The 23,846-nt window shown below is 67.4% G+C and overlaps 1 protein-coding gene across 2 annotated transcripts in view; it reads left to right on the forward strand.

The window, feature by feature from the left end:
* DNMT3A (DNA methyltransferase 3 alpha) overlaps window positions 1-23,846 on the forward strand; it is a 48,594-nt gene that overhangs the window by 19,024 nt on the left and 5,724 nt on the right. Inside the window, exons 4-17 of one of the 2 annotated variants that reach the window (XM_059843209.1) lie at window positions 3,806-4,130; window positions 8,312-8,358; window positions 11,458-11,604; window positions 16,714-16,929; window positions 17,485-17,643; window positions 17,733-17,840; window positions 18,398-18,554; window positions 18,697-18,849; window positions 19,018-19,062; window positions 20,446-20,525; window positions 20,629-20,741; window positions 22,505-22,688; window positions 22,884-22,968; window positions 23,690-23,835. In XM_059843209.1, the coding sequence (XP_059699192.1) occupies window positions 3,806-4,130; window positions 8,312-8,358; window positions 11,458-11,604; window positions 16,714-16,929; window positions 17,485-17,643; window positions 17,733-17,840; window positions 18,398-18,554; window positions 18,697-18,849; window positions 19,018-19,062; window positions 20,446-20,525; window positions 20,629-20,741; window positions 22,505-22,688; window positions 22,884-22,968; window positions 23,690-23,835 (1,965 nt within the window). The remainder of the gene's footprint in view (window positions 1-3,805; window positions 4,131-8,311; window positions 8,359-11,457; window positions 11,605-16,713; window positions 16,930-17,484; window positions 17,644-17,732; window positions 17,841-18,397; window positions 18,555-18,696; window positions 18,850-19,017; window positions 19,063-20,445; window positions 20,526-20,628; window positions 20,742-22,504; window positions 22,689-22,883; window positions 22,969-23,689; window positions 23,836-23,846) is intronic. The other variant, XM_059843210.1, reaches the window with a different exon arrangement.

Raw genomic sequence — 23,846 nt, forward strand, 5'->3', positions numbered from 1 at the left:
CCCAGCACCCCCTGATCCCCAGCACCCCCGAAGCCCAGCACTCCCTGATCCTCAGCCCCCCCAAACTCAGCTCCTACAAACCCCATCACCCCCAAACCCATCACCCCCAAACCCCAGCCCCCCAAACCCAGCCCCCCAAAGCCAGCTCCCCCAAACCCAGCCCCCCAAACCCAGCCCCCCCAAACCCACCCCCCAAACCCAGCCCCCCCAAACCCATCACCCCCAAACCCATCACCCCCAAACCCAGCCCCCCCAAACCCATCACCCCCAAACCCAGCCCCCCCAAACCCATCACCCCCAAACCCAGCCCCCCAAACCCAGCCCCCCAAACCCCAGCCCCCCCAAACCCACCCCCCCAAACCCAGCCCCCCCAAACCCCATCACCCCCAAACCCATCACCCCCAAACCCAGCCTCCCCTGATCCCCAGCCCCCCCAAACCCACCCCCCAAACCCAGCCCCCCCAAACCCACCCCCCAAAGCCCAGCCCCCCCAAACCCAGCCCCCCAAACCCACCCCCCAAACCCAGCCCCCCAAACCCAGCCCCCCCAAACCCACCCCCCAAACCCACCCCCCAAACCCACCCCCCAAACCCACCCCCCAAACCCAGCCCCCCCAAACCCAGCCCCCCCTGATCCCCAGCCCCCCTGATCTCCAGCCCCCCCAAACCCACCCCCCAAACCCACCCCCCAAACCCAGCCCCCCCAAACCCAGCCCCCCGATCCCTTCCCTGCCGGCTGCAGAGGCAGTGGCAGCGCTGGGGCTGCAGGGAGCAGGTGAGGGGTGGCGGTGCCATAGGGGGGACAGGCCAGGGGGTCCTGTGCCCTGTGTCACCAGTCAGGACCTTGGGGGGGAAGCAGTGCCTGTCACCTGCCATCCCCTGGAGCTTGTGCCCCGGTGCCAGCGGCCCCTGGCAGTGGGCAGCACCGTGAGCTCACGCCAAGGCCACCAGCGGGACCGTGTCCCCTCCCTGGCCCTGTCACCAAAAGGGCCATTGTGGCACCTGTAGTTCTCTGGGGACAGGCAGGAAGGGTCCACTGCCCACCATGCCAGCCTGGCATTGCGCTGTGCCACCCTGGCATCACACTGTGCCACCCTGGCATCGCGCTGTGCCACCCAGGCATCGCGCTGTGCCACCCAGGCATCGCGCTGTGCCACCCTGGTATCACATTGAGCTACCCTGGCATCGCGCTGTGCCACCCTGGCATTGCGCTGTGCCACCCTGGCATCACACTGTGCCACCCTGACATCGTGCTGTGCCAGCCTGGCATCACACTGAGCCACCCTGGCATCACACAGTGCCACCCTGGCATCGCGCTGTGCCACCCTGGCATCACACTGTGCCACCCCAGCACCCTCCTGTGCTGCAGGAGGACACCAGGGCCACCAGGAGGGAGTGGCAGCAGCTTCAGGGTCTGTCTGGGGGTGCTCAGGGCCAGGGCCGGGCTGGGCTGGGCCGGGCTGGGCTGGGCTGGGCTGGGCCAAGCTGGGCCAAGCTGGGCTGGGCCGGGCTGGGCTGGGCTGTGCCTGTCACACGCACACACACCTGTCACACACTCACACACACACACACACACACACACACCTGTCACACATTCACACACACACACCTGTCACACACCTGTCACACGCACACACACCTGTCACACACACACACACACACACACACACACACACACACCCCTGTCACACATTCACACACACACACACCTGTCACACACACACACACACACACACCTGTCACACACACACACACACACACCTGTCACACACCTGTCACACGCACACACACCTGTCACACACACACACACACACACACACACACACACACACACACACACACCCCTGTCACACATTCACACACACACACACCTGTCACACACACACACACACACACACCTGTCACACACACACACACACACACACCTGTCACACACACACACACACACACCTGTCACACACACACACACACACACACCTGTCACACACACACACACACACACCTGTCACACACACACACACACACACACCTGTCACACACACACACACACACACCTGTCACACACCTGTCACACGCACACACACCCCTGTCACACACACACACACACACACACCTGTCACACACACACACACACACACACACCTGTCACACACTCACTGTCACACGCACCTGTCACACACACACACACCTGTCACACACTCTCACACACACACACACACACCTGTCACACACACACACACCTGTCACACATTCACACACACACACACACCTGTCACACACTTGTCACACGCACACACACCTCTCACACACACCTGTCACACACACACACACACACACACACACACACACACACACCTGTCACAGACACAGCTGTCACACACACACACCTGTCACACACACACACCTGTCACACACTCACTGTCACATACACACACACACCTGTCACAGACACACCTGTCACACACACACACACACACACACACACACCTGTCACACACTCACTGTCACACACACAGACACACACACCTGTCACACACACACACCTGCACATGTGTGTGTCATGAGGTCACCCCAGGGCCCAGCTCTGTGTGTCCCTAACACCCTCCCCTGTCCCCTGTGCCCGTGCCAGTGGCGATGGGCCACACCAAGGGGCCCCATTGCTGTCCCTTGCTGTCCCTCACCCCAGTGTGGTGGCACAGGTGTGCCAGGCAGGATGGGCAGTGCCAGTGTCCCCTCTGCCCACAGGGGACTGGACACCTGGGGCACATCCCAGCATGGTGTGGTCTGGATGGCACCATGGCCTCATGGCCCAGTGCCCAGAGTGTCATGGCACCTGGCTCTGAAAGTGTCATTCTCCTGTGGTGCCATGTCCTGTGTCCTGCTCCTGAGGCTGCCATGGCAGCATGTCCTTGTCCCTGTGGTGCCATGTCCTGTGTCCTGCTCCTGAGGGTGCCATGGCAGCATGTCCAGGTCCCTGTGGTGCCATGTCCCCGTGTCCTGCTCCTGAGGGTGTCATATGTCCCTCTGGTGCCATGTCCCTGTGTCCTGCTCCTGAGGGTGCCATGCATCATGTCCTTTTCCCTGTGGTGCCATGTCCTGTGTCCTGCTCCTGAGGGTGCCATGGCAGCATGTCCTTGTCCCTGTGGTGCCATGTCCCTGTGTCCTGCTCCTGAGGGTGTCACATGTCCCTGTGGTGCCATGTCCTGTGTCCTGCTCCTGAGGCTGCCATGGCAGCATGTCCATGTCCCTGTGGTGCCATGTCCCTGTGTCCTGCTCCTGAGGGTGTCACATGTCCCTGTGGTGCCATGTCCCTGTGTCCTGCTCCCGAGCATTCTGTGGCTCCCTGTCCTGATCCCCATGGTGTGTCACCTTTTGTTATGGTCCTGAGGATGTCATTGTCCCAAAGGTGTCTTGTCACTCTGTGCACGTCCTGAGGGTGCTGTGACATTGTGTCATGGTCTGAGGGTGTTGCTGCAGTGTCCTGGCCCTGAGCAGGGTGGAAATGTGTCCTGGTCCGTGAGGATGCCACACACACCTGTGTGTTTGTCACTCTCGAGAGTGCCATGGTGGGGTGTCCTGGTCCTCAGGGTGACACAGCAGCATGTCCTGCTCATCAGGGTGTCACACCCCTGTCTCCTGGCTCTGGGGCTGCTGTGACACTGTGTCCTGCTCCCAGGGTCCCCTCGGCAGGCAGCAGCACCTGTCACACCTGGCATGCACGAGGTGGCACTGGCACTTTTCAGCGCGGTGACGTTCTGCTGTCCCCCCCGTGCCAGCACCCACCGCAGCTCTTCCCCTCCTCCCAGCAGGCGGAAAGCAGTGACACCCCCAAGGACACGGCGGCCGTCCCCAAGTGCCCCCCGCCCTGCCCCGAGGCCAGCCCCGCCGAGCCGCTGCCCAACGGGGACGTGGAGGGCGACGCCGAGGAGGCCGGGGCCAGCCCCAAGGGCGGCCGGCCCGAGGAGGACGAGACGGAGAGCCTGGCGGACGGGGAGACGGGCCGGGCGCTGGAGAACGGCCGCTGCACGCCCAAGGAGGGGCTGGACGCCCCGGCCGAGGAGGGGGAGCTGGCCCCTTCCGACCCCCAGAAGAAACGCGGCAGGAGGAAACTCCTGGAGGCCACAGAGAAAGGTCAGAGCTCAGCCCTGGGGGCTCTCTGCTCCAGGGCCCGGCCCCCAGGGACCCCCAGGGACCCCCCAGGGACCCCCAGCCCCACAGGGATCCCCAGCCCCGCAGGGACCCCCCAGAACCCCCAGCCCTCAGGAACCTCCAGCCCTCAGGGACCCCTCGGCCCCCCAGGGACTCACAAACCCCCAGGGACCCCCAGCCCCTCAGGGATCCCCAGCCCCCCAGGGACCCCCCAGAGCCCCCAGCCCCCCAGGGACCCCCAGCCCCACAGGGACCCCCAGCCCCCAGGGACCCCCAGCCCCACAGGGACCCCCAGCCCCCAGGGACCCCCAACCCCCAGGAACCCCCAGCCCCATGGTCCCGCTCCATGCGGGCTCTGGGCTGGGCAGTGCTGCTGCAGGAGGAGGAGGAGGAGGAGGAGGAGGAGGAGGAGGAGGAGGAAGGGCTTAGCCCCTCCATGCCATGCAGGATTTGGGGTGAGGGGGCTGTTCCCACCTGCTCATCCTGTCCCCGTTTCCTGTCAGCAGGAACAGGGATTGGGCTTCTTGCAGAGGATTTCCTCCTTGTGCTCAGTGCCCAACAGTGCCAGCATGTCCCTGTCCACCTGTGAGACCTCCCTGGCACCTGTGCCCCCCACAGCAGCCCTGCCCGTGCTGGGGGCATGGGGGCCACGGTGCCCAGGAGGTGCTGGGCTCAGGGAAGCAGGCAGGGCAGGGGGCCAGCCCCTGCCCCAGCGGGCACAGCTCAGCACAGGGGGTCCCGGGGTGCCAGGGCATTTCTGGGCCATGTCAGGGGGTGCCCAGGTAGTGCAGCCCCCCCGTAGATCCGGGCCCAGGGCTGGGTGCCCAGGACACGAGGGACAGGGACAGGCTGGGGACAGCCCCGAGCAGCCTGTGATGCTGCAGGGCCGGAGCGGCTCTGCCGGGGTGAGGCTGAGGGAGCTGAGCCTGGGGCAGCCCCGGTGTGACACCTGCAGGGAGGGCTCTGCAGGTGACACCTGCAGGGAGGGCTCTGCAGGTGAGCCCGGTGTGACACCTGCAGGGAGGGCTCTGCAGGTGAGCCCCGGTGTGACACCTGCAGGGAGGGCTCTGCAGGTGAGCCCTGGTGTGACACCGGCAGGGAGGGCTCAGCAGGTGAGCCCCGGTGTGACACCTGCAGGGAGGGCTCTGCAGGTGAGCCCCGGTGTGACACCTGCAGGGAGGGCTCCGCAGGTGAGCCCCGGTGTGGCACCTGCAGGGAGGGCTCTGCGGGTGAGCCCCGGTGTGACACCTGCAGGGAGGGCTCCGCAGGTGAGCCCCGGTGTGGCACCTGCAGGGAGGGCTCTGCGGGTGAGCCCCGGTGTGACACCTGCAGGGAGGGCTCAGCAGGTGAGCCCCGGTGTGACACCTGCAGGGAGGGCTCCGGGGGTGAGCCCCGGTGTGGCACCTGCAGGGAGGGCTCTGGGGGTGAGCCCCGGTGTGACACCTGCAGGGAGGGCTCCGCAGGTGAGCCCCGGTGTGGCACCTGCAGGGAGGGCTCTGCGGGTGAGCCCCGGTGTGACACCTGCAGGGAGGGCTCAGCAGGTGAGCCCCGGTGTGACACCTGCAGGGAGGGCTCCGGGGGTGAGCCCCGGTGTGGCACCTGCAGGGAGGGCTCCGGGGGTGAGCCCCGGTGTGGCACCTGCAGGGAGGGCTCTGCAGGTGAGCCCCGGTGTGACACCTGCAGGGAGGGCTCTGTGGGTGAGCCCCAGTGTGACACCTGCAGGGAGGGCTCTGCAGGTGAGCCCCGGTGTGACACCTGCAGGGAGGGCTCTGCAGGTGAGCCCCAGTGTGACACCTGCAGGGAGGGCTCTGCAGGTGAGCCCCGGTGTGACACCTGCAGGGAGGGCTCCGGGGGTGAGCCCCGGTGTGACACCTGCAGGGAGGGCTCTGCGTGTGACACCTGCAGGGAGGGCTCTGCAGGTGAGCCCGGTGTGGCACCTGCAGGGAGGGCTCCGGGGGTGAGCCCCGGTGTGGCACGGGCAGGGAGGGCTCTGCGGGTGAGCCCGGTGTGGCACCTGCAGGGAGGGCTCTGCAGGTGAGCCCCGGTGTGGCACGGGCAGGGAGGGCTCTGCAGGTGAGCCCCACGCTCCCGGGGACAGGAGCAGAGGCCATGGCACGGGCTGGAGCCCAGGTGGTCCCTCTGGACCTCGGGACAGCCTTCTCAGCCTTCCCAGCTCGGGCACTTGGGCCTTCCTGACTGGAATCATCACAGACTGACCGGCCGGCCATGCCGAGCCAGGGTGGGTCCGGATGGACAGGGAGCTGGGATGGAGCTGGAAGAGACAGGGATGGAGCAGAAAGAGTCTGGGATGGAGCAGAAAGAGGCAGGGATGGAGCTGGAAAAGGCAGGGATGGCTCAGATGGAGCAGGAAGAGTCTGGGATGGAGCAGAAGAGGCTGGGATGGAGCTGAAAGAGGCAGGGGTGGAGCTGGCAGAGGAAGGGATGGAGCTCAAGAGACAGGGATGGCCGGGGCAGGCAGGGATGCAGCTGGAAGAGACAGGGATGGAGCTGGAAAAGGCTGGGATGGAGATGGTTGAGGCAGGGATGGCCAGGGCAGGCAGGGATGCAGCTGGAAGAGACAGGGATGGAGCTGGAAAAGGCTGGGATGGAGATGGATGAGGCAGGGATGGAGATGGATGAGGCAGGGATGGCTGGGGCAGGCAGGGATGGCTGAGCCAGGCTGGGACAGAGCTGGAAGAGGCAGGGATGGAGCTGGAAAAGGCAGGCTGAGATGGAGCTGGAGGGGGCTGGGATGGCTAGGACAGGCAGGGACAGAGCTGGAAGAGGCAGGCATGGCTGAGGCAGGCAGGGATGCAGCTGGAAGAGGCTGGGATGGAGCTGGAAAAGGCTGGGATGGAGATGGATGAGGCAGGGATGGAGCTGGAAGAGGCAGGGACGGCTGGGGCAGGCAGGGATGGCTGAGCCAGGCTGGGATGCAGCTGGCAGAGGCAGGGCCGGAGCTGGCAGAGGCAGGCATGGCGGGATGGATGCATGGATGAGCCGCACGCTGCAGATGCTGCCGCAGTCACGAGGCGCAGCCGCGGGAGCGCCGCAGCCGCGCTCGGGGGGAGCGGGGGGCCCGGGCAGCCCGAGGGCAGCCGGACCCGGCTGCGGCTGCGGGCACGGCCCGTGCGCTGTCCGAGCGCTCCCAGGGCCCCGGGGCGGCTGTGAGGCTGCCGGGAGAGAGCCCCATCCCTCCCTCCGTCCCTCCATCCCTCCCTCCCTCCCGCACGGAGCCATTTCCAGCGCTCCGGCCGTGCCCGGGCCGGGGTCACCCGCACCTCCCTGCCGGACCCTGCCGGCCCCGCGGGGATCCCGAGGCTGGGATGAGCCACGGGAAATCCCCGCCTCAGTCAGTGCCCTCCAGTCCCGGTGACAGAGGGGACCAGCATCTCCGAACAGGCCCGGCCCCTTCTGCCGTGCCTCAGTTTCCCCCCGAGATCCCTGTGGATGAGGATGGGATGCCTGGGCATACCTGGAGTGCACACGCACCCTGCTCCCCCGTGTCCCAAGGCGTCCCCTAGTGTCCCGGTGTCCTGCAGTGTGCCGCACCGCCCCGCAATGTCCCCCCACGTCCCCTGGTGTCCCCCAGCACCCGGAGCAGAGCTCTGGGCTGCTCTCCTCCTCGGCCCTTGCTGCTCTGGGGGGCTGATCGCCGTGTGCCAGCCGCAGGGCACCGTCCCCGTGTCGCACAGGGCCAGCCTGGTCCGTGCCAGCGTGCGGGGTGCCCGCAGTGGGCGGGAGCCCCCCGCTCCCCCAGCAGCGCCCCGCTCCCCGGCCGCCCCCGCTCCGCGGCGGCTCTCAGCCCCCGAAACCCTCGGGGTTATTTTTAGCCGCTTTCCTGGCAGCGCTCGCAGACCTGCGGCGCGGATGTGCCGAGAGCACAGGAAGCAGCAGCGGGGCTGCGCCGCTTCCCCCGCCCGCCGGGGGGGTCCCTGCCCCGGGCCCCCAACCCCGCCGGGGCAGCAGCAGCGCCCGCCCGGCAGCGACCCCCGCCCGGCCTGGGGGGCTCTGGGCGGGCTGGCTGGGCCCCCTCTCCCCCCTAGGAGTCCTGGGTGGGGGTCCCATTGCCCTGCGGGGTCCCGGGGGGCCCCACCCATCGCCCTGCGGGGTCCGGGCCCCGCGCTGACGCCGCTGACGGCCGCTCTCTGTTCCGTGTGCAGGCAAGGACGAGAAGGAGGAAAACAACTTCGACACCCTGAAAATGGAGGCAAGTACGGCCTGGGCTGGACTCTGCAAGGCTGGGCCCAGGAGGTGGGAACAGCACGCCCCAGGAGAGGGGCACAGCCCCACAGCCCACCCAGGAGAGGGGCACAGCCCCACAGCCCACCCCAGGAGATGGGCACAGCCCCACAGCCCACCCAGGAGATGGGCACAGCCCCACTCCCACCCCAGGAGAGGGGCACAGCCCCACAGCCCACCCAGGAGAGGGGCACAGCCCACCCCAGGAGATGGGCACAGCCCCACAGCCCACCCAAGAGATGGGCACAGCCCCACAGCCCACCCAGGAGAGGGGCACAGCCCCACAGCCCACCCAGGAGAGGGGCACAGCCCACCCCAGGAGAGGGGCACAGCCCCACAGCCCACCCAGGAGATGGGCACAGCCCACCCAGGAGATGGGCACAGCCCCACAGCCCACCCCAGGAGATGGGCACAGCCCCACTCCCACCCCAGGAGATGGGCACAGCCCCACAGCCCAGCAGGCAGTGTGGTGCTCCTCTGCCCACGGGCACCATCTCCTCCTGCTCCCTCAGCCCTGCAGGGACCATGGGGGAGCAGCAGGGCCCACATCCCCACAGGATGGGGTCCTGGGGGGGCCTGGGCTGCCATGCCACACAGCCAGACAGCGGGCAGCACTGGCTGCTGTGCTGGGGACCAGGTGGCACTGGATGTGCCCAGTCAGTGCCCCCCTCCAGCCCTGCAGGGACCAGGTGGCACTGGATGTGCCCGGTCAGTGCCCCCCTCCAGCCCTGCAGGGACCAGGTGGCACTGGGTGTGCCCGGTCAGTGCCCCCCTCCAGCCCTGCAGGGACCAGGTGGCACTGGGTGTGCCCGGTCAGTGCCCCCCTCCAGCCCTGCAGGGACCAGGTGGCACTGGATGTGCCCGGTCAGTGCCCCCCTCCAGCCCTGCAGGGACAAGGTGGCACTGGATGTGCCAGGTCAGTGTCCCCCCCTAGCCTTGCAGGGACCAGGTGGCACTGGGTGTGCCAGGTCAGTGCCCCCCTCCAGCCCTGCAGGGACCAGGTGGCACTGGGTGTGCCCGGTCAGTGCCCCCCTCCAGCCCTGCAGGGACAAGGTGGCACTGGGATGTGCCAGGTCAGTGCCCCCCTCCAGCCCTGCAGGGACCAGGTGGCACTGGGATGTGCCAGGTCAGTGCCCCCCTCCAGCCCTGCAGGGACCAGGTGGCACTGGGTGTGCCCGGTCAGTGTCCCCCCCCAGCCCTGCAGGGACAAGGTGGCACTGGGATGTGCCCGGTCAGTGCCCCCCTCCAGCCCTGCAGGGACCAGGTGGCACCGGGATGTGCCCGGTCAGTGCCCCCCTCCAGCCCTGCAGGGACAAGGTGGCACTGGATGTGCCCGGTCAGTGCCCCCCTCCAGCCCTGCAGGGACCAGGTGGCACTGGGTGTGCCCGGTCAGTGCCCCCCTCCAGCCCTGCAGGGGATGGTGCCTGCCCAGGCTGTGCCCTCTCCCCAGCTCCCTCAGTTCCCTGGGCACGGTGTGTTGGATCTGCTTTGGGGCAGATCCGTGCCTGGGTGGTGCTGGTGGTGCCCACCAAGGTGCAGCTGTGATGCCATGGCATCCAGGTCATTGAATCCCAGACTGGTTTGGGCTGGAGGGACCTCAAAGCTCATCCATGGAGGGACCTTCCATAGACCAAGGTGCTCTGAGCCTTGTCCTGTCTGTCCTGGAGCACTCCCAGGGGTCCAGGGACAGCCACAGCATCTCTGGGCACCCTGTGCCAGGGCATCACCACCCCACAGGGAAGAACTTCTGCCCACTATCACACCTCTGGACACCACATTCTAGTGCCAGGCCACATTCATGTGCCCACATGTGCCCAGGCAGGCCCTGCCCCCTTTGCCCATCTCCCCACGCATGAGGTGTGCCCCCCACAGCCCCCCGGGCAGCTCTGCTATGTCCCCTGTGCTGTCCCCTGTGCTGTGCCCTGTGCTGTCCCCTGTGCTGTGTCCCTGTGCTGTGTCCCTGATCTGTGTCCCTGTGCTGTCCCCTGTGCTGTGCCCTGCGCTGTGCCCTGCGCTGTGTCCCCTGTGCTGTGCCCTGTTCTGTGCCCTGTGCTGTCCCCTGTGCTGTGTCCCCTGTGCTGTGCCCTGTGCTGTGTCCCCTGTGCTGTGCCCTGTTCTGTGCCCTGTGCTGTGCCCTCTGCTGTGTCCCCTGTGCTGTGCCCTGTGCTGTCCCCTGTGCTGTGTCCCCTGTGCTGTGCCCTGTGCTGTGTCCCCTGTGCTGTGCCCTGTTCTGTGCCCTGTGCTGTCCCCTGTGCTATGTCCCCTGTGCTGTCCCTGTGCTGTGCCCTGTTCTGTGCCCTGTGCCATGTGCCCTGTGCTGTGTCCCTGATCTGTGTCCCTGTGCTGTGTCCCTGTGCTGTCCCTGCGCTGTGCCCTGTGCTCTGTGCCCTGTGCCATGTCCCCTGTGCTGTGTCCCTGATCTGTGTCCCTGTGCTGTCCCCTGTGCTGTCCCCTGTGCCATGTCCCCTGTGCTGTGTGCCCTGTGCTGTGCCCTGTGCTGTGTCCCCTGTGCCATGTCCCCTGCGCTGTGCCCTGTGCTGTCCCCTGTGCTGTCCCCTGCGCTGTGCCCTGCGCTGTGCCCTGTGCTCTGTGCCCTGTGCCATGTCCCCTGTGCTGTGTCCCTGATCTGTGTCCCTGTGCTATGTCCCCTGTGCTGTCCCTGTGCTGTCCCCTGTGCTGTGTCCCCTGTGCTGTGCCCTGTGCTGTGCCCTGTGCTGTCCCCTGTGCTGTGCCCTGTGCTGTGTCCCTGTGCTGTGTGCCCTGCGCCATGTGCCCTGTGCCATGTCCCCTGTGCTGTCCCCTGTGCTGTGCCCTGTGCTGTGCCCTGTGCTGTCCCCTGCGCTGTGCCCTGTGCTGTGTCCCCTGTGCTGTCCCCTGTGCTGTGTCCCTGATCTGTGTCCCTGTGCTGTCCCCTGTGCTGTGCCCTGCGCTGTGCCCTGTGCTCTGTGCCCTGTGCCATGTCCCCTGCGCTGTGCCCTGTGCTGTCCCCTGTGCCATGTCCCCTGCGCTGTCCCCGGGCTCAGCCCGTGGCAGGCCCTGGCAGTGCCCTCACCCCTCTGCCCCGCAGGGCTCGCGCGGGCGGCTCCGCGGCGGGCTGGGCTGGGAGTCGAGCCTGCGGCAGCGGCCGATGCAGCGGCACACCTTCCAGGCCGGGGACCCCTACTACATCAGCAAGAGGAAGCGCGACGAGTGGCTGGCACGCTGGAAGAGGGAGGTGAGGGCTGGCACCGGCGCGGCGGGCACACGGGGCCACCGAGCTCTGGGGCTCCCATGGCACCAGTGGGGTGGGCACACGGGGTCACCGAGCTCTGAGGGTCCCATGGCACCAGTGGGGTGGGCACACGGGGCCACCGAGCTCTGGGGCTCCCATGGCACCAGTGGGGTGGGCACACGGGGTCACCAAGCCCTGAGGGTCCCATGGCACCAGTGGGGTGGGCACACGGGGCATGGTGGCACAGAGACTGTACCAGGACTGGCTGGGCACACAGCATGGTGGCACTGAGCCTGGGCTAGGGCTGGCTGGGCACATGGGGGATGGTGGCACAGGGTCCAGGCTGGGGCTGGCTGGGCACACAGGGACGGTCAGTGCCCACGGGGCTCGGGTGGGCACACAGGGCACGCTGGCCTGGCCGCGCCCTGGGGCTGGCAGAGAGGGTGCTCCGTGCTGCCGGTGCCACTGGCACCCGAGGCTGGCCCCGGCTCCGTTCCTCACCCCCGTGCCCCCGCGGCCGCCCTCTCTCGGCAGCCGCGGGCAGCAGCCCCGTCCTTCTCCCCGGGATGTGCCGCCCGTCCCTGCCGGTTTCCCGGGGAACCGGGAGTGACGCAGCCGGGCTCGTGGCGGGAGCCTGGGACAGGCACGGGGCAGCCGCGGTGCCGCAGCCACTCGTGGGCAGCAGGGACAGGGGCTCTGCGGGGGCCCCGGGGTCCCAGCACACCCCTCTCCCCCTGACAGCATTGTCCCCACTGCCAGCGGGTCTCCCTGGGAGTGTGTCCCCTTGTGCCACCTCCTTGGCACCATTTGTAGCCCTGCTGCCAAGCACCCTCCTGCTGGCACCCACAGGGCACGGCTGGCACAGCCAGGGCGTCACACTGGGCACGGCTGGCATGGCCAGGCCATGCTGTGGGGCACAGGGCACGGCCACGGTGTCCCCATGGGACACAGGGCACAGCTGGTACCTTCACAGCGTCCCACAGGGCACAGGGCATGGCTGGCACGGCCACGGTGTCCCCATGGGGCACAGCTGGTACATTCACAGCGTCCCACAGGGCACAGGGCATGGCTGGCACGGCCATGGTGTCCCCATGGGGCTCCCCAAGCCACAAGGGCCTCCAGAGCTGTCACTGGTCCCTCCTGGGCCGTGATTTTGGGGAGCTGAGCTGGCTGGTGGCCCAGTGGCCATTCACAGCTGCTGGGGTCACCCCTCTGTGCCACCCACCGCCCATGTCCCACTTTGGGGACAGTCCCCACCGTCTGTCTCAGCTGGGGTCACCGACCCCACTGCCGTGGGCACAGGGACAAGCCAGCCCCCTCCAGCCTGCCCTCCTCTTCCTCACCCCTCAGCCTCTGAGGGGTGCAGCTGGCATGGGGACAGGGACACCCAGGGTCAGTGCAGTGACACAGACACAGGGACAGGGACACCCAGGGTCAGTGCAGTGACATGGACACCTGGGGCCAGCACAGGGACAGGGACACAGGGACACCCAGGGTCAGTGCAGTGACACCCAGGGTCAGTGCAGTGCCACAGACACAGAGACAGGGACACCCAGGGTCAGTGCAGTGACACCCAGGGTCAGGGACACCCAGGGTCAGTGCAGTGACACGGACACCTGGGGCCAGCACAGGGACAGGGACACCTAGGGTCAGTGCAGTGACACCCAGGGTCAGGGACACCCAGGGTTAGTGCAGTGACACAGACACAGACACAGGGACACCCAGGGTCAGTGCAGTGACACAGACACAGGGACAGGGACACCCAAGGTCAGTGCAGTGACACAGACACAGGGTCAGGGACACCCAGGGTCAGTGCAGTGACACAGACACAGGGACAGGGACACCCAGGGTCAGTGCAGTGACACAGACACAGGGACAGGGACACTCAGGGCAGGCGCTGTCCCTCTCATGTCCACGCTGGGACCCCTTGGGCTGGGACCCCCCACCCAGCTGTGCCAGCTGTGGAGATGGGGACAGAGATGGGACCATGGGGTTGGGATGAAGATGAAGGGGATGGGGCAAGGGATGAAGGAGGGGATGGGATGGGATGGGATGGGATGGAGAGGGGATGGGATGGGATGGGATGGGATGGGATGGGATGGGATGGGATGGGATGGGATGGGATGGGATGGGATGGGATGGGATGGGATGGGATGGGATGGGATGGGATGGGATGGGATGGGATGGAATGGAGAGGGGATGAGGGTGGGAGAAAGAGGGAGATGAGGGGGGAGGGCAAGGACAGGGAATGGGGTGGAATGGGGATGGGGGTGAGGATGGAATTGGGATTGGGATGGAGCGGGGGATGGGGGTGGCAATGCAGGCGGAATGAAGATGAAGATGAGGGTGGGAGACAAGGATAGGGATTGGGGATGGGGATGGGGATGGAAATGGGATGGGATGAGATGGGGATGGGGATGGGGATGGGGATGGGGATGGCATGGCATGGCATGGCATGGCATGGCATGGGGGTGACAATGCAGGCAGAATGAAGATGAGGATGAAGGTGGGGGTGAGGCAAGGACAGGGATGGGGGATGGGGCAGGGACTGGGGATGGGGGATGGGAGTGGAATGGGGATGGGGATGAGGGTGGGGATGGGGATGAGGGTGGGGATGGGGGTGGCAATGCAGGCGGAATAAAGATGAGGATGAGGGTGGGAGTGAGGCAAGGACAGGGATGGGGGATGGAACTGAGGATCGGGGCGGGGGTGGGGGAGGACAGGGCTGCCAGAGCTGCCGGTGGCCCCAGGGCAGATCGCTTGGGACAATTGTCCAGCGGGGACATCCAGACGATGTCCCTTAACGACCGGCGATGGGACATTTCCTGTCCCCCGGGCAGAGCGGGGCCGGCGGGATCAGCACTGAGCAGGGGGACACGAGGCCCTGCTGTGACCCTGCCCCAGGACACCCCGGGTGTCACCCACCCCGCGTCCTTTGGCCCAGGGCCACTCGTGTCCCCAAACATGCCAGGTCCCCAAAGCCCGAGCTGGGCTGGAGGAAGCGGGGTGTCCCTGCTGTCACCCGGGGGGGCACGGAGCGGGTGATGTCACCCCACTGTCACCCGGGGAGCACCCCGAGGGTGGCACTCGGGCGCTGCCGTGCTCGGGGTCCCTTGGTGTCCCTCCGAGATGAGGCGGTGGCCCGGGGACCCCCGAGCAGGGGGTGGCAGGGCAGGGGTCCCACTGCCCCCCAGGGTGACACCACCCCCCCCTTTGCACACAGAGGGGTCCCTGAGGCACCGCGTGGTGGGACCCCCGGGACACCGGGGACACCGGGGCTGGCAGGGCACGTGGGGGCACGGCCTGTCCTGGGCTGCAGGGATCCCGAGCGTGTCCCGTCCGTACCGGGTCGAACCGGGACAATGGGCTGGTACCAGCCCCGCACCAGTGACTGCACTGGGCTGAACTGGGAAGAGTGACCGCACACCGGTGACGGAACTGGGCTGAACCGGGCAGAGTGACCACAGACCAGTGAGTGCACTGGGCTGAACCGGGCACTGTGACCGCACACCGGTGTCCGTACTGGGCTGAACCGGGCAGAGTGACCGCAGACCGGTGTCCGTACTGGGCTGAACCGGGCACTGTGACCGCACACCGGTGTCCGTACTGGGCTGAACCGGGCAGAGTGACCGCACACCGGTGTCCGTACTGGGCTGAACTGGGCACTGTGACCGCACACCGGTGTCCATCCTGCCGTGCCCGGCCGGTGCAGACGGACCGGTGCCCCCCCCCCCCCGCCCAGTCCCCAACTGGTGGCACTGGGGACACTGGTGCGGGGGGCGGGGGCGGCTCCAGCCGTGCGGGGCGAGGCCCCCGGGGCGCCGCCGCCCCCGCCCCGTCCCGGCGCTCCGCACAAAGGCCGGGGGGCCGCGGCCCCGGGACAAAAGGCGGCGGGAGCGGCCCCGCGGCGTGCGGCGCAGCCCAGCCCGGAGCGGAGCACGGCCCGTGAGTACCGGGAGGGCCGGGCCGGCACCGGGGCACCGGCGGGACAGCCGGGCCGGGGCGAGGAGCACCGGCACGGGGAGTGGGGCCACACCGGGAGGACACCGGGCGACCGGGACCGGGCCGGAGCGCTCGGGGCCGTTCGGCTCCGTTCGGTCCCGTGCCGGGAATCCGCTCGACTTCGTTCGGTTCTGTCGGAACCGTTCGGGTCTACTCGGGACCGCTCGGATCCGTCCCGGAGGCCGCTCGGCTGCCTCCGTTCTTCTCGGCTCCGCTTGGTTCCTCTCGGTTCGTCTCGAACCTTTCGGTTCTACCCGGTCCCTTCGGTTTCGCCCCGTTCCGTTCGGGTCCGGCCCGGGCGCCGTTCGGGTCTCTTCGGCTCCTCTCGGTCACTCTGATTTTCCTCGGCTCTTTTCGGTTCCGCTCGGTTCTACTCGGGCCCTTTCGGTTCCCCTTCGGTTCCGGTCCGGCCCGTGCCCCCCGCGCGCCCCCCCCCCCGCCCCCCAGCGCAGCCAACCAGCCGGGCCGGGAGGCACCACGTGACCCGGAGCCCAGACAAAGGGCCGCCGGGCTGACCCGCACCGGCCCGGCCGGCTCCGCGCGTTCCGGCTCCGCGCGTTCCGCCCCGGCCCGGGCCCGGCCGGTCCCGCGGGTACGTGAGCGGCACCGGCTCCGATACCGGCACCACCGCGGGCCGGGCCGCACGGGGAGATCCCGCCGGGGCCGGGGGGCTCGAGGGGGGGGAGCCGGAGAGGGTGACATGGACCGGGGTGAGGTGTGAGGGTGCCGGGATAGGCACAGAGGGAACCGGGATAAGTGCGGGGGTCACGGGATGAGCACCGAGGGTACCAGGATCGGCTCAGAGGGTGCCGGAATGGGCCCCGGGGGTACCGGGATAAGCACAGAGGGAACCGGTATCGGCTCAGAGGGTACCGGGATGGGCCCCGGGGTGCCGGGATAAGCACAGAGGGTGCTGGGATGGGCTCGGGGGGTCCCGGGATGACTGTGGGGGTCCTGGCATGGACTCAGGGTAAGTTCTGGGGGTCCCGGGGTCAGCACGGGGAAACTGAGGCACGGGCGCTGGTCACCAGCCCCATGGCGGGCTGTCCCGGGCCCCGGTGCCGTGCCATGCCCCGGGGCCGTGCCATGCCGTGCCATGCCGTTCCCCAGGCCGAGAAGAAGGCCAAGGTGATCGCCGTGATGAACGTGGTGGAGGAGCCGGCGCGGGCCGAGGCGCAGAAGGAGGAGGAGGCCAGCCCGCCGCCCGGGCCGCAGCAGCCCACCGACCCCGCCTCGCCCAGCGTGGCCACCACGCCCGAGCCCGCCGTGGCCGAGGCCGGCGACAAGAACGCCTCCAAGTCGGCCGACGACGAGCCCGAGTACGAGGTGAGGGCCGGGCCGGGCCGTAGGGACACTGCCGAGGCACCGGGACACTGCCAAGCCGTGGTGGGGGACACTGCAGAGCCGTAGGGACACCACCGAGGCAGTAGGGACACTGCCAAGCTGTGGGGTGACGCTGCCGAGCCATGGGGGTACAGTGCAGAGCTGTGAGGGGACAGTGCCGAGCCATGGGGTGACACCACCGAGGCAGCAGGGACACCACTGAGCTCAGAGGGGGACAGTGCCAAGCCATGGGGGGACATTGCCAGGCTATGGAGGGACACTGCCAAAGCAGCAGGGACACTGCCGAGCCATGGGGGGGACACTGCCAAGCTGTGGGGTGACACTGCCGAGCCGTGTGGTGACACCACTGAGCTGTGGGGGGACGCTGCCGAGGCAGGGGGACATCCCAGGACACCGGCTCCATCTGGGGAAGCAGCAGCTGCCTCTCCTCCGTGCCAGGACCCGGCCCTGCCTCCCCCGCTGCCCCGGCTGGAGGGGCGGGAGGCACGGGCCGGGCCTGGTGGCGCCGCGCTGACCCCGCCCGTGCCCTGCCCGCAGGACGGGCGCGGCTTCGGCATCGGCGAGCTGGTGTGGGGCAAGCTGCGCGGCTTCTCCTGGTGGCCCGGCCGCATCGTGTCCTGGTGGATGACCGGCCGCTCCCGCGCCGCCGAGGGCACCCGCTGGGTCATGTGGTTCGGCGACGGCAAGTTCTCGGTGGTAAGTGGCACCCCGCGGGGGTCAGTGGCACCCCAGGGTGACAGCCGGTGACGGCGGTGTCCCCACGGCCACCTCCTGTGTGTCCCCAGGTGTGCGTGGAGAAGCTGCTGCCCCTGAGCTCCTTTGCCAGCGCCTTCCACCAGGCCACCTACAACAAGCAGCCCATGTATCGCAAGGCCATCTACGAGGTGCTGCAGGTGAGGGGCAGTGCTGAGCTGTGGGGACACTGCCGAGCCATGGGGGGACACTGCTGAGGCAGCAGGGACACTGCTGAGCCGTGGGGACACTGCCGAGCCTTGGGGGGACACTGCTGAGCCGGGGGGGGGGCACTGCCAAGGCAGCAGGGACACTGCCTGCCGAGCCTTGGGGACTCTGCCGAGGCAGTTGGGACACTGCTAAGCTGAGGGGGCGACACAGCCGAGGCATGGGGACATCCCGGGACACTGGCTCCACCTGTGGAAGCAGCAGCTCCCTCTTCACCCTGCCAGGACCTGGCCCTGCCTCCTCTCCTGCCCCACCTGGAGGTCTCTCAGAAGGCACAGGGTGTGGGGGACCCCCTAAGGACGTGTGTGCTCCCTTAGGGGGTGTCTGGGAATCAGCTGTCCCAGAACGGCAGGGACCCTGGCTTTGGGGGTCCTGTGTGGAGGTTCCTGCCCGTGCTGGTCCCCCCGAGGCTGGGGCTGCCTGGCTGGGCAGTGTGAGAGCAGCCTCGGGGAGCCCCAAGGATGGGTTGGTGACACCTGCACCCCCCCAGGTGGCCAGCAGCCGGGCCGGGAAGATCTTCCCCGCGTGCCCCGAGAACGACGAGACCGACACGTCCAAGGTGGTGGAGATCCAGAACAAGCAGATGATCGAGTGGGCCCTGGGCGGCTTCCAGCCCTCGGGCCCCAAGGGGCTGGAGCCCCCCGAAGGTGAGCGGGGGCTGGGGACACTCACCCGGGGTGGCCCGGGCCTGGGCAGGGAGGTCCCGGGGGGCTGGGACCCTGCTGGGGGGACCCCGGTGATGTGACCCGGTGGGGGGACACCACTGATGGCAGCACCGATGACCCACAGAGGAGAGGAACCCCTACAAAGAAGTTTACACGGAGATGTGGGTGGAGCCCGAAGCAGCCGCCTACGCACCGCCCCCGCCCGCCAAAAAACCCCGCAAAAGCACAACCCAGGAGAAGCCCAAGGTCAAGGAGATCATCGACGAGCGCACCCGAGGTACCGCGCTGCCCCGTGCCCGCCCCCCTCCCTGGGGGGCTGCTCACTGAGGGTGGGGCACGAGAGCTGCTCCCCCTTCTCCCCCGGGGCTCCATCCCTCCCTCCCGGGGGTCTCTCCCTTCACCCCCCGGCTGGGGCAGCCCCCTGACTGTTCCCCTGCTCCCCCAGAGCGGCTGGTGTACGAGGTGCGGCAGAAGTGCAGGAACATCGAGGGTGAGTGTGGGGCTGGGCACGCCCTGCACCCGGGGGTGGGCTGGGGGGCTGTCCCTGCCTGCCTGGGCTGGGGGGGCTGTCCCTGCCTGCCTGGGCACGCCCTGCACCTGGGGATGGGCTGGGGAGGCTGTCCCTGCCTGCCTGGGCATGTCCTGCACCTGGGGATGGGTTAGGGGGGCTGTCCCTGCCTGTCTGGGCTAGGGGGGTCTGTCCGTGCCTGCCTGGGCTGGGGGCTCTGTCCCTGTCTGCCTAAGCACGTCCTGCACCCGGGGGTGGGCTGGGGGGCTGTCCCTGCCTGCCTGGGCACGTCCTGCACCTGGGGATGGGTTAGGGGGGCTGTCCCTGCCTGTCTGGGCTAGGGGGGTCTGTCCGTGCCTACCTGGGCTGGGGGCTCTGTCCCTGCCTGCCTGGGCACGTCCTGCACCTGGGGATGGGTTTGGGGGCTGTCCCTGCCTGGGCACGCCCTGCACCTGGGGGTTCTGTCCCTGCCTGTCTGGGCTGGGGGGGGGTCTGTCCCTGCCTGCCTGGGCACCTCAGGGCACGGGGGGCACACGGGGCTGTGGGGCAGCTCAGGGGAAGAAGGCCAGGCTTGTCCGACCCCTCAGCCTGGCTGGCAGAGGGACAGCAGCTGTCAGGTGGCAGTGGCCCACCCTGGATAGGGGCAGGGCCCACCCTGGATGGTGGCAGGGACCCCCAGGATGCTGCCTGGGGCTGTTGGGGTCTGGGGTGGGGCTGGAGGGCAGTAGGAGCTTTGCCTGCTGGTCCCCAGCTCTGCTGTGTCCCCAGCATGGGGCGAGCATGTCCTGGGGACTGCAGGACAGGGCTCGGGGTGTCCCCACCACGCTGGCATGGGTGCCAGGGTGATGGGTCAGGGTGTCCCTATGCTGGGTGAGGTGCCAGGGTGGTGGGTCAGGGTGTCCCCATGCTGGGTGGAGTGCCAGGGTGGTGGTTTGGGGTGTCCCCATGCTGGTGTGGGATGCCAGGGTGGTGGTTTGGGGTGTCCCCATGCTGGTGTGGGATGCCAGGGCGATGGGTCAGGGTCTCCCCATGCTGGGTGAGGTGCCAGGGCGATGGGTCAGGGTCTCCCCATGCTGGGTGAGGTGCCAGGGCGATGGGTCAGGGTCTCCCCACGCTGTTGTGAGGTGCCAGGGTGGTGGTTTGGGGTGTCCCCACGCTGTTGTGAGGTGCCAGGGCGATGGGTCAGGGTCTCCCCACGCTGGGTGAGGTGCCAGGGTGGTGGTTTGGGGTGTCCCCACGCTGGTGTGGGGTGCCAGGGTGGTGGTTTGGGGTGTCCCCACGCTGTTGTGAGGTGCCAGGGCAATGGGTCAAGGTGTCCCCACGCTGTTGTGGGGTGCCAGGGCAATGTCTCCCCTTCCCCCCCAGACATCTGCATCTCCTGCGGGAGCCTCAACGTGACCCTGGAGCACCCTCTGTTCATCGGGGGGATGTGCCAAAACTGCAAGGTACGGTGTGGGGCACGGCCTGGGGGGCTCACAGGGTGTGCCCTCCCCTGAGGTGGGGTCCCCAGTGTCCCCAGGCCCGCGGTGACACCCCGGCTGTCCCCAGAACTGCTTCCTGGAGTGCGCGTACCAGTACGACGACGACGGCTACCAGTCCTACTGCACCATCTGCTGTGGTGGCCGTGAGGTCCTCATGTGTGGCAACAACAACTGCTGCAGGTGCCAGGGGCTGGCTGGGGGTGCCACAGGGCTGGGGGTGCCACGGGGCTGGGCTGGAACCAGGCAGCTTCCACTGGGGCCCCACTCCTGGGACTGGGGACTGGGCAGGTTTGGTGTTGCCACATTCCTGCCACGTTCTTTCAGTGGTGCCAGTCCTGGTGTGGCACTGGGCAGTTTTGGTGATGTCCCAGTCTCAGTAAGGGACGGGGAAGGTTTGGTGGTGCCACAGTTTTGGCATAGGAGTTCAGACAGTCCTAGTTTGGGGCTGGGATGTTTTGGCAGTGCTGTGGTGTGTGGCACAGGAGCAGGCAGGTATGGTGGTGCCAGGGAGGTTCTGGTGGTGCCACTGTCCCCGTGGACATCAGGCTTTGATGTCTCAGTCTGGGGTGGATATGGTGATGCCACCATCCCACCACGGGCAGTGATGTCCTGTGGGAGGCTCTGGTGATGCCACGTCCTGGCCTGGAAATTTGGTGATGTCATTAGGGAAATGTCCCAGTCTGAGCATTCCTGAGCCTCCTGGGCTGTCACACTGCTGTGGCCAGAGCCCTGTGGCTGCAGATGGCCCAGCTGGGCTCCTCACAGCCCCACACCCAGACCCTGCTTCCCCCCTGGCTCCAGCCCAGCTTGCCCATGGCACAGTCTCAGAAGTCTTGTTCAGTAAAGCCATTTATTTGTGGCACAGAAATACGAGCACAGCTGAGCTGGTGCCTCCGAGGAGGAATCCCCACTAAAGAACCCCTGGGTTTTGTCCCCTCAGTGTCCCCCTCTGCAAGTCCCACTGTTCCTCCAGAGTCCTCAGCTCCTGTGCATCCACCTGGCTGGCAGGCAGCTCTCTTTATCTCCTTTGTTGTGTTATCTGGACTCCTGCTGGGTCTCTGTGTCCACTCACCCAGCTGGGTCACCCTTCCTCATCCTCTTTGTTATTCCAAAGCCCAGCAGTTCGAGCTGGGGCTCCACCCAGAGCTCAACCTCTGCAGCTCAGTCTGCATTTCAAACCCATACCTGGACCAGACTTACTCACCTCAGCACCAAATCTGGGATATTTTGTGATAGGCATTACAAAATATCCTAATATCCAGTCCTGGTGTGGAGCTAGAGAGGTTTTGGTAGTGCCACAGGCCTGGCATGGAAGTCAGGTGCTGCCAGTCCTGCTGTGGGGCTTGGCAATGTTTTGGTGATGCCACGGCCCCAGCATGGGAAGTTCTGGTGATGCTTCAGTGCTGGGGTAGGATTTCAGTGATGCCAGTCCTGGTTTGGGGCTGAGAGGATTTGTGATGTCCCAGTGCAAGACTGGAAGGATTTCCATGGTGCCACATTCCTGCCATGGGCTGTTGATGATGCCAGTCCTGCTTTGGGATGTTTTAATCATGCCACAGTCTCCGTGTGTAGGGTTGGGAGGTTTGGTAATGTTCTGGTCCAGGTGTGGGATTGTGGGAGTCTTGGCAATGCCCTGCTCCTGCCTGGGTGGAGCTGGGAAGTCCAGGTGATGCCACAGTCCTGGCACAGGGACAGGGTGGTGCCGGGTCTGGTTTGGGGCTGGGGAGGTTCTGGTGCTGCCACAGTCCTGCTGTAGGGCTGGGCCAAGCCTTGGCAATGCCCAGTCCCAGCACAGAGCTGGGAACTGCCAGTGGTGTCAGAGCAGGGCTGGGAGTGGGCAGGTCTGACGGACGGCCCAGTCGTGCCCCGGAGCTGCCGAGATCCTGGCGGTGCCACGGCCCTGGCACGAGCCCCATGCTGACCCTGGCTGCCCCCCGGGCCAGGTGCTTCTGCGTGGAGTGCGTGGACCTGCTGGTGGGCCCGGGGGCGGCGCAGGCGGCCATCAAGGAGGACCCCTGGAACTGCTACATGTGCGGCCACAAGGGCGTCTACGGGCTGCTGCGGCGGCGCGAGGACTGGCCCTCGCGCCTCCAGATGTTCTTCGCCAACAACCACGACCAGGAGTTTGTGAGTGCCCCCTCCACTGACCCCCGGCCCCTCCTCTGCCTGCTGACCTCCCAGCCCCCCCCTCGCTGACCGCCAAGCCTTGCCCCACTGACCCCCAGCCCTCCCCTGCCCTGCTGACCCTCAAGCCCAGACCCCCAGCCCCTCCCTGCCCCACTGACCCCAGCCCCCCCTGCTGACCCCCTCCCCTGGCTCCAGGACCCCCCCAAGGTGTACCCGCCGGTGCCCGCTGAGAAGAGGAAGCCCATCCGGGTGCTCTCGCTCTTCGATGGCATCGCCACAGGTGAGTGGGGGTCCCAGCCCCGTGGACCTTGCAGGGCCCCCCCAGGGCCTGTGTGGGCTTGGATTGCTGGGGTGAGAGGGGCTGGTGGTCTCAGGCCATGAGGTGTGGGCAGGTCTCTGGGTCTTCCCGTGGGCAGGTCCGTGTGGGCAGGTCCCTTGGTGTTCCCATGGGTGGGTCCGTCCGTGGGTGATCCCATGGGCAGGTCCCTTGGTGTTCCCATGGGTGGGTCCGTCCGTGGGTGATCCCATGGGCAGGTCCCTGGGTGTTCCCGTGGGTGGGTCCGTGGGTGATCCCCTGGACAGGTCCAGCTGTGGGTGATCCCGTGGGCAGGTCCTTGGGTGATCCCCTGGACAGGTCCAGCCGTGGGTGATCCCCTGGGCAGGTCCCTTGGTGTTCCCATGGGTGGGTCCGTCCGTGGGTGATCCCATGGGCAGGTCCCTTGGTGTTCCCCTGGGCAGGTCCGTCCGTGGGTGATCCCCTGGGCAGGTCCGTGGGTGTTCCCATGGGTGGATCCGTGGGTGATCCCCTGGACAGGTCCCTGGGTGATCCCCTGGGCAGGTCTGTTCGTGTTCCTGTAGGCAGCCCCACTCTCTGCTCCACCCCAGGGGTCACACACACTATGGGGGAGCAGGAAGGGGTCAGCCCTGGGGGGTGAGACAGGTGGGGACGGGGCTGGGGGCCCGTTGTGCGTGCGTGGCCCACTCCCCATGGCTCCCCACAGGCCTGCTGGTGCTGAAGGACCTGGGCATCCAGGTGGACAGGTACATCGCCTCCGAGGTGTGCGAGGACTCCATCACCGTGGGCATGGTGAGGCACCAGGGCAAGATCATGTACGTCGGGGACGTCCGCAATGTCACCCAGAAACACGTAGGTGCCAT

This window comes from Haemorhous mexicanus, chromosome 3 (assembly GCF_027477595.1).
Source record: "Haemorhous mexicanus isolate bHaeMex1 chromosome 3, bHaeMex1.pri, whole genome shotgun sequence".
Classification (NCBI taxonomy): Eukaryota; Metazoa; Chordata; class Aves; order Passeriformes; family Fringillidae; genus Haemorhous; species Haemorhous mexicanus.